General features: G+C 49.7%; 1 protein-coding gene across 6 annotated transcripts in view; it reads left to right on the top strand.

Moving 5' to 3' along the window:
• EFCC1 (EF-hand and coiled-coil domain containing 1) overlaps positions 1-12,466 on the top strand; it is a 46,358-nt gene that overhangs the window by 21,840 nt on the left and 12,052 nt on the right. For all 6 annotated transcript variants that reach the window (XM_010336896.3, XM_010336895.3, XM_010336891.3 and 3 more), the window contains exon 3: positions 12,218-12,375. In XM_010336896.3, coding sequence (XP_010335198.2) covers positions 12,218-12,375 — 158 coding nt within the window. The remainder of the gene's footprint in view (positions 1-12,217; positions 12,376-12,466) is intronic.

The following is a 12,466-nucleotide window of genomic DNA, read 5'->3' as shown; positions in this document are numbered from 1 at the left end:
TTTGGAAATTTGTGGGGAGGAGGGTTTGTTTCACTACTGGAAGCGTGGTGCTCCTGACACGTGAGGGGTCCTGCCAGGAAAAAAAGCCTCTGGGCAGATCCTGTACAACCAAGCATCACCCCAAACCCCACATGAGCTCTGTGCGTCCTACTGGACATGTGTGCTGTGCAAACCTCACTTTTGCCATGATGACCTCAAGCAGGAGCCCACCTCTGTCTTAGGTATAAACACAGGGTTTTCCGCAAGGTTTTAATATACAAGGGGTTTTCCAAGAATGCGATGCTGTGTGAGTTGAGGGAAAGTCACACTTTGTTTTGTTTGGCATTTTCCAAGAGTTGCTCATGGTTTCAGAGGCACATCAAAGACACTGACAACACTCATGGTGCTTAACGTGCTGGTGGGGAATGAATGCCTGGCCTATAATCCCAGCTACTTGGGAAGCTGAGGCAGGAGAATCACTTGAACCCGGGAGGCGGAGGTTGCAGTGAGCCAAGATCGCGCCATTACACTCCAGTCTTGGCAACAAGAGTGAAACTCCATCTCAAAAAAAAAAACCCACTGCCAGTCCTTATGCTTGTGCCCCTGTGAGTCTGCGCAGGTATCTATTTATCAATCTGTCTAGCAGTCGGATATTTTTAAATGCTGAATACAGGGAAAGATTATCAATAACATTCAGTTGACGATTACCTTGCCCCTCTTAAATTCAAACGTATCCATAGCAGACAGGTTTAAGTATCTGAAAATGTCATTGTTTATGAGTATTTACATATTGAAATACATATCATAAACTCCTTTCCTTTTCTTTCTCTTTTAAACTATCATTAGAGCATCACATTAAGTTTTTCAAAGTAAATCTGAAAATAGGGCATATAATGTATTCAGCTCATTTTGGGATCGCAAGGGCCATTGTAGAAAGAGGGTGTCAGTGTGTCAGTATGTCCCCTGCTGTGAGGGGCAGAGGTGGCCGGGGGCAGGCACAGAGCTCTGCTCTCACAGCACCCAGAACTCATCGTGTGCTGATATCTAAGTATTTGCCAAGCTTCAGGCAAACTCCTAGGATATGTCATTTTTTGTCATATCTATACAGCACCTGTATTATTTAATATTTTTCCTTAAATTGGCTCATGTGTTTACTTAGGTAATTTTAAAATGAAATAATATCACTGTCATAAATGTAAAACTCAGATTGGTATGCTCAATAACTTTTTGTATGCGTTAAAATAAATGCTTAACTGTTTACAATACATGCACACACCCCTAGCTCTTCATCTGAGTGCCATCTAAAATTCTCTCAAATATTAAGAGGCAGGAGCTCCACAAAGTTTAGAAGGACCATGTCATTTCATTTCATCCTCATAGGACCCCCAGGCCCAGCTAGCACAGAGCCCCCAGCAGTGGCGACTGACTAATCAATGAGGAGAATGAAACGGAGGCTCAGGGAGGGAGGAGTTGTGCAGGTCACACAGCAAAGCCACAGTCCTGAGGGTGAAACCCAGGTTCGGTGGCTCCTGAGACCCCCTCTCTTTGCATCACGGAACTGAAGGAGGGGTCTGTTACATGGAGATCTGACCCAGGAACCGGGAGTGGCCAGGACAGCGGAAGGGAGGAAGAGCAACATCTGGCCCTTGTCAGATTGTGTAAGCCCCTGGGCTGGCGGCCAGATGTGGCCATTGGCCTCTAGCAGGAGGAAGACATCAGAGGCTCACCCGGGCTCTGGGCGCTGTGCAGACGTGGCCAGCTGGAGGGAACACCAAACCACACACACGGACTGTGGGGTCTGCCAGGAAGTGAGGGTGTGAGGGGAGGGTGGGCGGCTACCAGAGCCTGCCTTTCCCTAGTACTGCCTGGAGCCCTGACAGAGGTGCTTCAGTAATGCCTGTTGAATGACAAGTGTCTCTGTAGCTCACAGAAAACCCCAGCCCATTTCCCCAACGGCTGCCAAAAGACAGTGGCCCAGAGGTGTGGCAGGCAGGGGTGAATGCGGGAGTCGCAGGCTGGAAGGCGTGGGCAGGGAGGTTGGGCCTTTGCCATGCTTTTCCAGCACCGGTTCCCGAGCTGTGGTTTGGAGCTGACAAGTCTCCGACTCCTCCTGACAGTTGCTAGCCTCTCTTGAATGGACAGAGAACAGCCTCAGGTTCAGGGGCAGACAGAAAACAAGACCTAGCTAGAACTGACTAACGGTGTTTTATGTATTTCTTGGGTGTTAAAAGGGAAAACTTTAGACACATTAAATTTAACAGAGTTTATCTGAGTCAAGAACAAGTCATGAATTGAGCAGCTGTCAGAACCAGCAGAGATTTGGAGAGCTCGGCCTGCTATTTGTGACAAATACATACTTCTAAATTGGGGTTTGATTTGTTCACATACTAAGTTTGGCTTCAGATCATCACTCAAAGTACAGAGACAGCCTCAGGCTAATGGCCTCCTGCTTCTTAAATTTAACAATGGTTACTACTTATGGCAAGAGATGCTGGGTTTTTACTATTGGTTATAATCTTTACTACTAAATAAAAATAGGAATTAGTAAATAAAAGGACATATGACCAAAAATGTCTGTAGTCAGGAATCTACCTTACCCTATCACGTAGAGTCCTCTCTCTGAGGTGCACTGGCTTGGCCCTATTCTACGGGAAAAAGCTGATAGGAACTGGGAATGGTGGAGCTAGGACACAGCCCACGTCTTGTGGCTCCAGATCTCGTGCTCTTCCTTCTCTGTCCTTTCTGGAAAAATCCAAGAGCAGGTGAGTAGGTGATAGGCGGAACTGGGATGCTTACCCAGGCTCTGGTCTTGTTCCCGGCCTGGCCTTTCCTTGCTTTTCCTCCTCTAAACTACTGCCAGTTGCTTCATTCATCCTCTCATTCATTCATTTGACAGACCTTCACTGGGCCTTTCTATCCCTGTGCTAAATGTCCTCAAGGAAATCCCAGTCTGATGAGAGAAACACCGTAACACACCACCTGGGGGCTCTGGGAGCCAGAAGAAGTGTCCTATTCACATTTATTTGTTCTGCTGTAACAGAATACCACAGACTGAGTAATTTGTAAAGAAAAGAAATTTGAAGCTGAGCACAGTGGCTCATGCCTGTAATCCCAGCACTTTGGAAGGCCGAAGCAAGCAGATTACTTGAAGCCTGGAGTTCAAGACCCACCTGGCCAACATGATAAAACCTGTCTCTACTAAAAATACAAAATTAGCCAGGCATGGTGGCGCACACCTGTATCCCAGCTGCTTGAGAGGCTGAGGCAGGAGAATCACTAGAATCTGAGAGGCGGAGGTTGCAGTGAGCCAAGATCGTGCCACTGCACTCCAGCCTAGGCAACAGAGCAAGACTCTGTCTCAAAAAAAAAAAAAAAAGAAAGAAAGAAATTTGGCTAAGACTTCTGGAGGCTGGAAAGTGAAGGGCATAGCCAGCATTTGCTTGACATCTGGCCATAGGCTTCTTGCTGCATCACCCCAGGGCAGAAGGTGGAAGAGCAAGAGAGGGAGAGAGGGAGACAAGTGCATTCCTGTATCTGGAGCCCACTCTGCAGTAACGGCATGGTCCACTCGTGAGAGAAGAGCTCTCATGGCCTGATCACCTCTTCAGGACCCACCTCTTCACACTGCTGCATTGGGGATTAAGTTTCCAGCACGTGAACTTTGGGGGATGCATTCAAACCGCAGCAGAGGGAGAGGTGAGTTCTGAGGAAGTGACATTTTTGCTGGGGTGAGCGAAATGAAGAACCAGGATTTTCTGGGTACTACTGGCCGGAGCTGGGGTGTGCATCTTTCACGAGAGGAATCTGTGTGGTCTCAGAATGCAGTCATTTGATGAGTTTATTTGCAAAAAACACAACAGTACCTGGCACACCATAAACTCCATATAGGCCTTGGCTGTGGTTATTATCATGTGCAAAGACCTCAAGGGTGATGCATAAGAAGTTCAATGGGTCTGGCTGTGCTGTGCCCATGTGTCATTGACAGCAATGATGCTGGAGGGCTGGGCGGGGTCAGATCTTGGAGGCCCCTCAATGCTGTGCTAAGAACATTTTTTCTTTGAGGTGGGGTCTCACTCTGTCACGTTGGAGTGCAGTGATGTGATCTTGGCTCACTGCTACCTCAACCTCCAGAGTAGCTGGGACCACAGGCATGTGCCACCACGCCTGGCTAATTTTGGTATTTTTGGTAGAGACAGGGTTTTGCAATATTGTCCAGGCTGGTCTGGAACTCCTGAGCTCAAGTGATCCTCCTGCCTTGGCCTCCCAAAATGCTGGGATTACAGATATGAGCCACTGTGCCCAGCCTGACACTCAAGTTACTTCTGTTGGCCATATGGAGCCATAGAAGAATTTTTAAAAGCTGACCTTTGGTCCCTTCAGCAGCCAGAGTGGAGTGGGGACTGGAGGGGCAGAACTGAGGTGGGAAAGGGGACAAGGGGGCATCTTCCCATTCATAGGGCCCCAAATGAACTTTGCATTGTAACTTCAGAAATTCCCTTGTGGCGGGGCTGGAATATTAGGGATCTGGACTTCTGTGGGAAGCCACAATAGGCTCTGGAGCTGGGTGGGTCAGAGCTGTGAACAAGAAAATGGCCATAACGACACGTGCTAGTGGGCTGCGGCTGGAGAGAGTAGAGACAGACAGCATGTCACAGGGGCAGGGGGCAGCTTGGTGACCTTGGAGCTAGGGGGTCAGGATGCTGGACCTGTAAGTCAGGAGCAGCAGCTTCCCAGCCCCTGAGTGTGACAGAGAGGATGGGGCTGTAGCACATGGCCCACACAGCCAGGCCACCAGCAACTCTGTCCTCAGTCAGCTGAGCCAAGAAGCAGCAAAGGCAGCACCACTGTTTCCCAGAGCCAACGCTAGGGAGCACATTCTTTTTTTCTTTCTTTTTTTTTTTTTTTTAAACTTATTAGAACTTTTGTAGCATTATTTTTGTCTTTTTTTAACTTTCATTTTAGAATTAGGGGTGTCTGTGCAGGTGTGTTACACAGGTAAACTTATGTCACGGGGGTTGTCGTACAGATTATTTCATCACCCAGTTATTATAACTAGTACCCAATAGTTTGTTGCTGGTGGTGGTTCCTCTCCCTCCTCCTATCCTCCACCCTCCAGTATGCCCCAGACACTGGGGTTCCCTTCCTTGTGTCCATGTGTTCTCATCATTGAGCTCCCATTAATAAAGGAGAACATTTGGTATTTGGTTTCTGTTCCTGTGTTAGTTTGTTAAGGATAATAGATTCCAGCTCCATCCACATTCCCGGAAAAGACATGATCCGCTATTTTTTATGGCTACATAGTATAGTGTATATATACCACATTTTCTTTACCCAATCTGTCATTGATGGGCATTGGGTTGATTCCATGTCTTTGCTATTGTGAATAGTGCCATAATGAACATTATGCACGTGTCTTCATGGTACAATGATTTATATTCCTCTGGGTATATGCACAGTAATGGGATTGCTGTTGGCTCTTTGAGGAATTGCCACACTGCTTTCCACAATGGTTGGACTAATTTATACTTCCACTAACAGTGCATAAGCAGAGAGCACATCCTCACATAAAACCCTCACTAAACACCTGGGCCATGTGGTCCAGTCTCAGGGCCAAAGGCTGTCAGGTTTTCTAGAACCAGAAAATTCTAACAAAGCCTTTTATAAACCTGGACAAAGGTTTTTATAAACCTGCTAATGAGGTGATGGATTTGAAGTCAGTCACCAAAAAATATTATGTGAACATGTTTTATTAGATTGCAGCATTTTACTTATTTATTTACTTATTTAATTTTGAGATGGAGTCTTGCTCTGTTGCCCAGGCTGGAGTACAATGGTTCAATCTTGGCTCACTGCAACCCCCGCCTCCCAAGTTCAAGGAATTCTCCTGCCTCAGCCTCCCAAGTAGCTGGAATTACAGGCACATGCCACCATGCTGGGCTAATTTTGTATTTTTGACAGAGACAGGGTTTCACCATGTTGGTCAGGCTGGTCTCAAACTCCTGACCACTGGTGATCTACTCACCTTGGCCTCCCAAAGTGCTAGGATTACAGCGTGAGCCAAGATTGCAGCATTTTAAATGGCCCTTTTGCAGGTCAAAAGCAGTAAAAATCACTATTCCATATGGTTCAACCTCCACTGGCTTCCATCATCTATAGCAGGCGTCCCCAAACAACGGCCCGCGGGCATGCGGCCCCCCACCGCACTTCAGGAAGAGGCACCTCTTTCATTGGCGGTCAGTGAGAGGAGCACAGTATGTGGCGGCCCTCCAACGGTCTGAGGGACAGTGAACTGGCCCCCTGTGTAAAAAGTTTGGGGACGCCTGATCTATAAGATAAATAAAGGTGGGACTGTCCAAGCTCTGTGTCTGGTGCCAGCAAGTAAAATGCAGCTTGGACAAGGGAATGAAGGGAATGAGGTCAAGGTCTGGAGGTGGTGGAGCCGGGTTCAAATCCTCACTCCAACCACCTAGTAACCTAAACACTTCCTCCTCTGAAAGATATCAACCAGGGGGTGAGTGTTACGCCAACAGCACACACAGCCCCAGCAGAGGAGGGGCGCCCCACCAGGCCATTCAGCACTCTCTCCCTCCTTTCTCCACCAGTCCCTGTCTGCTTTGGGTCCTCTGCTCTGGCTGTGCTGCTCTCTTTTCTGTCCCTAAACATACCCGCTCCCTGTCATCCTCCACGCAGTCTCTCATTCTGCTCAACCCCAGGTCCTGCCTCCTGCGGGACACCTCCCCTGCTCTCTCCAGACTCAGCGCACCACTCACCTGTGGGAAGGAGCGGCCCGAGGCCAGTGGACACGTCCTGGAGAGAGGGCTATGTCTGCATCCCCTGCCTGACCTCGCGGTGCCCCACCCAGAGGAGCAGCCCACGGAGGGCAGGGGCTTGCAGCTCCTTCTCCCCTCCGGTCCCCTCCACCTCCCCTGCCACCTGCATAGACCCAGGCACAGGAGGCGCCACACAACACAGGAGCCCTTTGCCAAGCAGCCCCCCTGCAGCACCCCTCGGCTGGGCGCTGGGCTGGAACCGAGTGGTGGCCCAGATGCTGAGTAGCCACACATGACCTACAGGTGGCCAAACCCAGAGGCCACTCTGGGTGGTCAAGTGGGTGATGGCACATTTCACCAAGGGGAAGGGAAGAGCAGATGGAGGAAGACCAGGACAAGTCCAGGTGGCATGGGAGGCTGTGAGAAGCCTGTGCATAGAGGTGCCACAGTTAAGCTGGGGAGCTCGTCAGGAAGTACATCTGAGCCTGAGGTTCAGGGGAGAGGCCAGCACTGGAAATAAGAAGTTGGAAGTCACGGACGCACAAAGCCATGGCGCTGGCTGAGACTCCTCCTAGAGCAAGTGCACACAGAGAAGAGAAGAGGCCCTCAGAGGGGCATCCCGGGGCTCACCAGCATTAGGGGTCAGGACGAAGAGGAGAAATTGGCACAGTGGCACGGAGTGCCGGAGAGGCAGGAGGAATTCCAGAGGAGAGCAGTCTCCGGGAAGCCGCGGGAAGAGTGTGTAGGCGAGGTAGGAATCTGGTGTCCAATCCCTTCTCTTTAGGCCAAGTCAGATGCGTGCTGAGAACCAGCCATTGGGCTTGACAGCCTAGTGCTGCGGGTGATGTGATGGGGACCAAGACATGATTGGGGCGGCGGCACATGTAGTAGGCACAATGCTTTCAAGTTTTCTGTCAAGTAGAGCAGAGAAAGGTTGGTAGCTGGGAAAGTCATATGGTTAGAGGGTGTTTTGTGTATTTGAAGGCGGAGCTATTCCAGCATGTGAGTGTGATGGGGGCAGGGGCAGCTGATCCTGCTGAATAATCCAGCAGAGAGGGGGCAACGGGAGAAGCAGTTGCATACTGATCACTAGACAACAGTATCGCTAGACCACAGTATCACTAGACAACACTATCACTAGACAACAGTAGCACGCCCTGGGGCTCCCTGAGGAAGCTCTTTTTCCATTTCTCTGTAGCCACGTTTTACTTCTTGGAAAATTCCAAAGTGTGTCCTCATCTGTCCTGCTCTCCAGATGGCTCTGTTCTCTTCCCAGCTTCACTGTCTGTGACCTGGAGTCACCCACTGAGGATGCCAGCTGGGCTGGGTCATTCCAGAGCCTGCCTTCCAAGCTTCCCTTGTGCCTAGTGTGTGGACCTGGAGCTGCCGGCCTCAGTGCAGATTCCGAGTGCAGACCCCGGCTCTCCCATGATGCGGCTTTAGCAGCTTCCTCTGGCTCTTGGTGCTTTGCTTTCCTCCTCTGCAAATGGAGATAATGAGCTCACCTATGTCACAGGGTTTTCTAGAGGAAAACGTTTGAAGTACTAAGAACGGCTTTCAGAACACTCTGAAGGGTTTAGCTGGTACTGTCGTTGCTGTCCGTGCAGGAAGCTGTGCCTGGAGTAGGCTTTCTAAGACACGCGAGTGCTACGGGGTGAAGTGTGGGGGTCCAGTCTCCCCAGGCAGCCTGTGCCAGGAAAGTTTACAGAGGCCCCCTGGCAAGAGCTGTCTCTCCACCTCATTTTACTTGTTGAAACCCTGAAATGATTTAGGGAAGAGAAGCAGCAGCAGCATCTCATAGTGGGAAGATTTCAGTATTAATGTCTAATTCAACCTCCAACTGTATTCACAAGTCCAGCACTTCTGACATACCTCCTCTTCCAAGAAGCCCACTGCCTTCCACAGCACATCATCATTCTTCATCAGTGCGAGAAAGTTCTTCCTCCCAGTGAGCTAAAAGCACCTCCCTTTCACTCTCCAACTCCCATCTTCGTTGTCTCAGCCCAGTTAAACACTTCCTCTGAGGCCACATAACCAGGTACTTGCCTCTACCCTTGAGTCTTGGAGACAGTGACCTTATTTCTTGTCTTTTCTTCTCCAAGCTGTAGTCTGGAGCCTGTGGAGTAGGCAGGTACTGGCACCTCCCCGGTGAGATCTCAACTAACATAACCTAATGTCTAGTCACATGGTCTCACATTGAAGCAAGAATCCCCACCCCGGGGATTGTCACGTTGGTTGCTGCTAAGTAACATGCCCATTCTCGGCTTGCACTGGGGGACCCTGAATGCAGGATTTTATGAATCAGAGTCATGGGCTCGAAATACACGAAATTTCAGGGTTAGCCCTCGCTTTAGGCAAAGCCTGACCCAGCAACTCAACTGATGTTACTAAGGGCTCTGTTTCTTTTGCCATCATCTTTGGACTCTATCTGTAGCCCCCAGAATCTCCGGGCGGTCCCCTCAGAGTCACGACTTCCCGCCTCGTCCGTCCTCAGACCCTGCACCCCGAAACAGTCAGAGAAGGAGGTCTGCGAGAGAGGACGCCTGCTGTCCAGAAACCGTGCAGACGCTCCTTGGGCTTCATTAGCTACTCGTGCAGCCCTGGGCCAATCACGGTGGCTGGGGTGGGGTTATGCTGATGAGCCATGGGAGGGCCCGCGGGGAACTGCCGGTCTCAGTGCCACCTGGAGGCGCTGCAGGGCTGCCCGGCGGCCGTGCCCCGTCTGGGGCTGCACGCGCTGCAGGTTGGCTCACCTCTTGAGCTCGCCAGCTCCCCAGGTGTCCAGTTCACGGGACGGAGCCCCCACCCGGGGCCCGCGCCCTTCACCTGCTCTGCCTCTCCGCTGGGCCTCGCAGCAGTCACACGGATCAGCCACCGGGAGCGGTCCCCGCCTACCCCTCCTGGATGCTGTGGTGCTTCCACCTGCGCAGTGTGAGACCCAGGAAGGGGCTGTGGCTCCGAAAAGCAGCTCCCTAGCAGGGGGACAGGGGTCTTTGTGTTCCAGTAATTTTTGGTCCTGGAAGTCCACTCATAGAGTATAAAATGGGGATGCTTAGGCCAGGTACGGTGGCCCACGCCTGTAATCCCAGCACTTTGGGGGGCTGAGGCGGGCAAATCACCTGAGGTCAGGAATTCGAGACCAGCCTGGCCGACATGGCGAAACCCCATCTCTACTAAAAATACAAAAATTAGCCGGACGTGGTAGCGGGCGCCTGTAGGCCCAGCTGCTTGGGAGGCTGAGGCATAATAATCGCTTGAACCTGGGAGGTGGAGGTTGCAGTGAGCCAAGATTGTGCCACTGTACTCCAGCCTGGGTGACAGATCAAGACTCAGGGTCTCAATAAATAAATAATAAAAATAAAAATAAAATGGAGACTCTGGAGATTGAAAAATAAAGCTAAAATGTATGAAAATGAGTCATCACACTATTTAATAAAAGGTGATCTTTTCAGCCATTTCATTCGTTTTTTTGTTTTTTGTTTTGTTTTGTTTTGTTTTTTTTAATTTGGAGTCTCACCCTGTCATCCTGGCTGCAGTGCAGTGGTGTGATCTCGCTCACAGCAACCTCCACCTCCTGCGTTGGGTTCAAGCGATTCTCCCTTCACAGGCTCCTGAGTACCTGGGATTACAGGTGTGCACCACCACGCCTGGCTAATTTTTGTATTTTTAGTAAAGACAGAGTTTTACTATTTTGGCCGGGCTGGTCTCCAACTCCTGACCTCAAGTGATCCACCCACCTCGGCCTCCCAAGGTGCTGGGATTACAGGTGTAAACCACCACGCTTGGCCTAGCCATTTCATTCTTAAAAAAAAAATAATTCCCATGACTGGAGTACAGTGCTCTCATTCTTAGACCAAACACAGAATGATTTAGGACTGATTATTCCTTTTAGAGTCATTTTTCCAACAAAACTCTGTGAGAACACAATGGTGCACCTTTTCCTTTATGGTTTTTGTTTTTTTGTTTTTGGAGTTGTTTTTTGTTTTTTGTTTTTTTGCAGCTTTATCACGAGGAGGGTCCTTTTTGCAAAACTATTTCAGGCCTTTGTTGGCTTTTCTTCTTCTTCTTCTTTTTTATTTTGAGACTGAGTCTTGCTCTATCGGTAGGCTGGAGGGCACTGGCATGATCTGGGCTCACTGCAACCTCCCAGGTTTAGGCAATTCTCCTGCCTCAGCCTCCCAAGTAGCTGGGATTATAGGCATGCGCCACCATACTCAACTATTTTTTTATATTTTTAGTGGAGACAGGGTTTCACCATGTTGGCCAGACTGGTCTTGAACTCCTGACCTCAGGTGATTAACACGCCTCAGCCTCCCAAAGTGCTAGGATTATAGGATTCTGTCTTTTTTTCTTAAAAAAAAAAAAAAAGTGCAGTGGCTCATGCCTGTAATCCCAACACTTTGGGAGGCCAAGGCAGGCAAGTTGTCTGAGCTCAGGAGTTCAAGATCAGCATAATCAACATGGTGAAACCTTGTCTTCACAAAAATATACAAAAATAAGCTGGGTGTAATGGTACCTACCTGTAGTCCCAGCTAATTGTGGGGCTGAGGTGGGAGGATCGCTTGAGCCCAGGAGGTCTAGGCTGCAGTGAGCCAAGACCACACCATAGCACTCCAGCCTGGATGATAGACCCTATCTCTTAAAAAAAAAAAAAAGTAGCAAAACTTTTTAAAAAAATCCCCTATAAGGGCTGGGCGCGGTAGCTCACGCCTATAATCCCAGCACTTTGGGAGGCCGAGACGGATGGATCACAAGGTCAAGAGATCGAGACCATCCTGGTCAACATGGTGAAACCCTGTCTCTACTAAAAATACAAAAATTAGCTGGGCATGGTGGCGCACGCCTGTAATCCCAGCTAATCAGGAGGCTGAGGCAGGAGAATTGCTTGAACCCAGGAGGCGGAGGTTGCGGTGAGCCGAGATCGCGCCATTGCACTCCAGCCTGGGTAACAAGAGCAAAACTCCATCTCAAAAAAAAAAAAACAAAAAACAAATCCCCTATAAGAAGAAGTCCAGAGGTGGGTGGCCCTAGGACTGGTGGACTCAGCAGCTAAAAGACGTTAAGGCTTTTGTTCAACTACTCAGTAATTCTTTCAGACATTTTCTTCTGGTCACAAAATGGCTGCTGCAGCTCCAAACATCACATTCTCACATGACAATGTCTAAAGGCAGGAAGGAAGGGGCATTTCCTTTCCTAGAGCTTTTATTTATTTATTTATTTATTTATTTTATAAGGATGAAAATCTGTTCCAGAAGCTTTTGCCTTGAGTCTCATTGGCTAAAACTGGGTTCCATGCCTGTGTCCTAGCTGCAAGGAATGCTGGGAATCTGAATATCCAGCACTTCCTCCTGGACTGTGAGAAGCTGACTCTGCCAGGGTGAAAATGGCTGTTCATAGAGGGCTTGCCCACGTAGAGTAGGGAGTGGAAGGGTCCCGTACTCTCCTCCTTCACACCTGTATCTCTGCAGGTCAGAGGCCTCCCAGCCCCCATCCCTCCAGCGAGCCAGCCCAGAGCCAGGAGACAAGAGTAATGAACCTGAGGATGCTGGGACCAGAGACCCAGACCCAACTCCAGAGGGAGCCTGGCAGTCAGACAGCAGGTCCGGGAGCAGAGCCCTGGATGAAGGTTTGTCCCTGTGTGTCCAGTCTTCCTGCCAGGCTCATGGTCCCTCCGCTGTGCCCAGCCCTGCTCTCAGGGGCCTGTCTGCATCCATGCT

This window comes from Saimiri boliviensis, chromosome 8 (genome assembly GCF_048565385.1).
Source record: "Saimiri boliviensis isolate mSaiBol1 chromosome 8, mSaiBol1.pri, whole genome shotgun sequence".
NCBI classification, from domain to species: domain Eukaryota; kingdom Metazoa; phylum Chordata; class Mammalia; order Primates; family Cebidae; genus Saimiri; species Saimiri boliviensis.
The sequence above is the reverse complement of the archived record's forward strand: the minus strand, read 5'-3'. Positions and strand labels throughout refer to the sequence as shown.